This window comes from Oratosquilla oratoria, chromosome 18 (genome assembly GCF_046742065.1).
Source record: "Oratosquilla oratoria isolate Oo_2021 chromosome 18, ASM4674206v1, whole genome shotgun sequence".
NCBI classification, from domain to species: domain Eukaryota; kingdom Metazoa; phylum Arthropoda; class Malacostraca; order Stomatopoda; family Squillidae; genus Oratosquilla; species Oratosquilla oratoria.
In genome coordinates, this window is record NC_134794.1 from 6,788,956 (window position 1) to 6,791,455 (window position 2,500).

At 48.5% G+C, this 2,500-nt stretch overlaps 1 protein-coding gene across 5 annotated transcripts in view; it reads left to right on the top strand.

The window, feature by feature from the left end:
* Positions 1–2,500, top strand: part of LOC143035026 (LHFPL tetraspan subfamily member 6 protein-like) — a 390,386-nt gene that overhangs the window by 117,577 nt on the left and 270,309 nt on the right. For all 5 annotated transcript variants that reach the window (XM_076201430.1, XM_076201431.1, XM_076201433.1 and 2 more), the window contains exon 2: positions 1–588. This exon is cut by the window's left edge and continues 680 nt beyond it. In XM_076201430.1, the coding sequence (XP_076057545.1) occupies positions 487–588 (102 nt within the window). In that variant the 5' untranslated portion in view covers positions 1–486. The remainder of the gene's footprint in view (positions 589–2,500) is intronic.

Here is a 2,500-nt window from a genome sequence, read left to right on the forward strand (position 1 = left end):
GTTGATAACAGGAGAGGGAAGGATGCCCGCGCTGTAAACTGGTGCAAACTGTTATCGGAACTTGTTTAGAAAGGTTTATTAAAGGCACCAGAGGCCCTCTTGGAGTCACTCTACACAAACCGTCCGTCCCCGACCGGGTAGTACCACGCCAAGCGCGCACCGCGCTCCCAATCGGCACCATCCCCTCGCCACCCAGCCTGCGAGTACGGCACCCCAGGTCCCCCCACCCGTGCCACCCCCACCCCGTCCCCGATCCCCACCCCATCCGCCCTTTCTTTTCCCCCGGCTGCCCACACTCCCACCGCCACCATCACCACCACCACCAGTATCACCTCCACCGCCGCCACCACCCCGCACACCCCACCGTCCCCGCCGTCGAGCGACAATCAAGGGATCTACTACCTGACGCCCCTTCCGCCCCCGCCGCCTCTGCCGCCCCCGTCACCGTCGCCGCACTCCGAGACGCCCTCACCCCCGCCCTCAGGGATGGCGTCGAGCCTCACGGGCGTGGGCGTGGTGTGGGCGGTCCTTTCCCTCACAGCCACGCTGCTCCTCTGCACAGGATTTTACCTGCCTTACTGGATCAAGGTAAGTTGCCACAGAGGAGGAAGAGCATAGACTGCAAGTGTGTGTGTGTGTGTGTGTGTGTGTGTGTGTGTGTGTGTGTGTGTGTGTGTGTGTGTGTGTGTGTGTGTGTGTGTGTGTGTGTGTGTGTGTGTGTGTGTGTGTGTGTGTGCGACTACTACCTTCTTGAGGTAAGTTTATATTCTTTTTAAACATTAAACAACGCTTAATTGGTCAATATAATTACTAGGATGTATTGCTCCGCAAAAATTTCTTTCTTTTATACAGAAATATCCTCTTTTAATTTCATCAGTTTCGATGTTTTATTTGCTTAATGAACCAATTACGAAACAGGTGTCATCAATCGCAGATTTGTTTCACAAATGTATAAAAATAAACAAATATGAAACCACACACGCACAGATGCACACACACACACACACACACACACACACACACACACACACACACACACACACAAAGAGCTCTTTTAATATCCTTCATCCATCTTAGTCTTGGCCTTTCTATTAGCCTTACTTTAATTCTGCCTCCCTATTCCTCGCTAGTCATTCATCAACTATTCTTTCCACGTGTCCAAACCAATCCAAAATTCAGATCTACTTTACCAGATTGATTTCTTCCAATAACTGTCCTCTGCTTCACCTCTACATTTCTTATTCAGCCCATTCTTGAAACGCGTATCAAAGATCTTAAGCACCTCATCTCAAATGCATTTAATCTGCCAGTTTCAAAATTTCTTACATTCCTCTCTCTCTCTCTCTTTCTCTCTCGTTCCCTCTCTCTCTCTTTGTTTCCGTCACACACATATACACGCACATACACACACACGCGCACACACACACACACACACACACACACACACAAACATACGCACAAACACATACAAACACACACACACACACACACACACACACACACACACACACACACACACACACACACACACACACACACACACACACACACACACACACACACACACACACACACACAATGTGCTCCGTACCCTTCTCTCCTCGTTATTCCATCACTCTACCCCATGGTCTCGTCCTAATTGGAGCATCAGCTGTTATTCCCGCCCTGTGGCACTGCCGGTTCTCGAGTGGCACTGCCAGTTCTCGAGTGGTACTGCCTGTTGCAGCCTCAAGTTGACCAAAGGTTCCGCGCCTCGACAAGGGCCGCTGCCCTTCGATGAAAGAGGAGTGGCACTAAAATGAATAGAACGATAGTGTCTCGCGCGGAGTGCCTCAGGGATCTGTGATGTGTCCGATGGATTCCGAAACAGAAAGCGCCAATGATGAATAATATGATAATCCAGAGAAATCCTCCCGAATCAAAGAATGTGGACAGACTTTGTAGAGATATAATCTGACTCTTTCGTTAGTTAAAATTAACGCAGGTACCATATAAATAAAGCCTCTGTCTGTGTAAACTCGAACCAGGGTTTATATATTTTGTTCTGCCCAGTGCCAAACGATTTGATTCGGGTAAGAGAAGCTGATTGTAACTCATTGTACCTCTGGGCTTGCCATGGAGTTCATCAATACCTCCGAACGCTGTAGAAGAAAAATTGCTGAGTATGTTGTTATGACTAGTGGCGGCTTGCTGTCGACTTGAACTCGTCGAACTCAGCATTTAGGTGTAGGTGCTGAGGTCTGCAGTTCCTGTCGACTGTGCTTCTCTTATTATGCTCAAGTGCGCTGATCTGTGAGCATTTTGTTTTCTGATGTGAGTCAAGATGAGAAAGCACCCCAGTAAATGCGAAATAATTAATTAGTTAGCTTGCTGGCTACAGCGGTAAATGTGTGTGTTTGAGAGAGAAAGAGAGAGAGAGAGAGAGAGAGAGAGAGAGAGAGAGAGAGAGAGAGAGAGAGAGTTTGTGTGTGTTTGTGTGTGTGTGTGTGTGTGTGTGTGT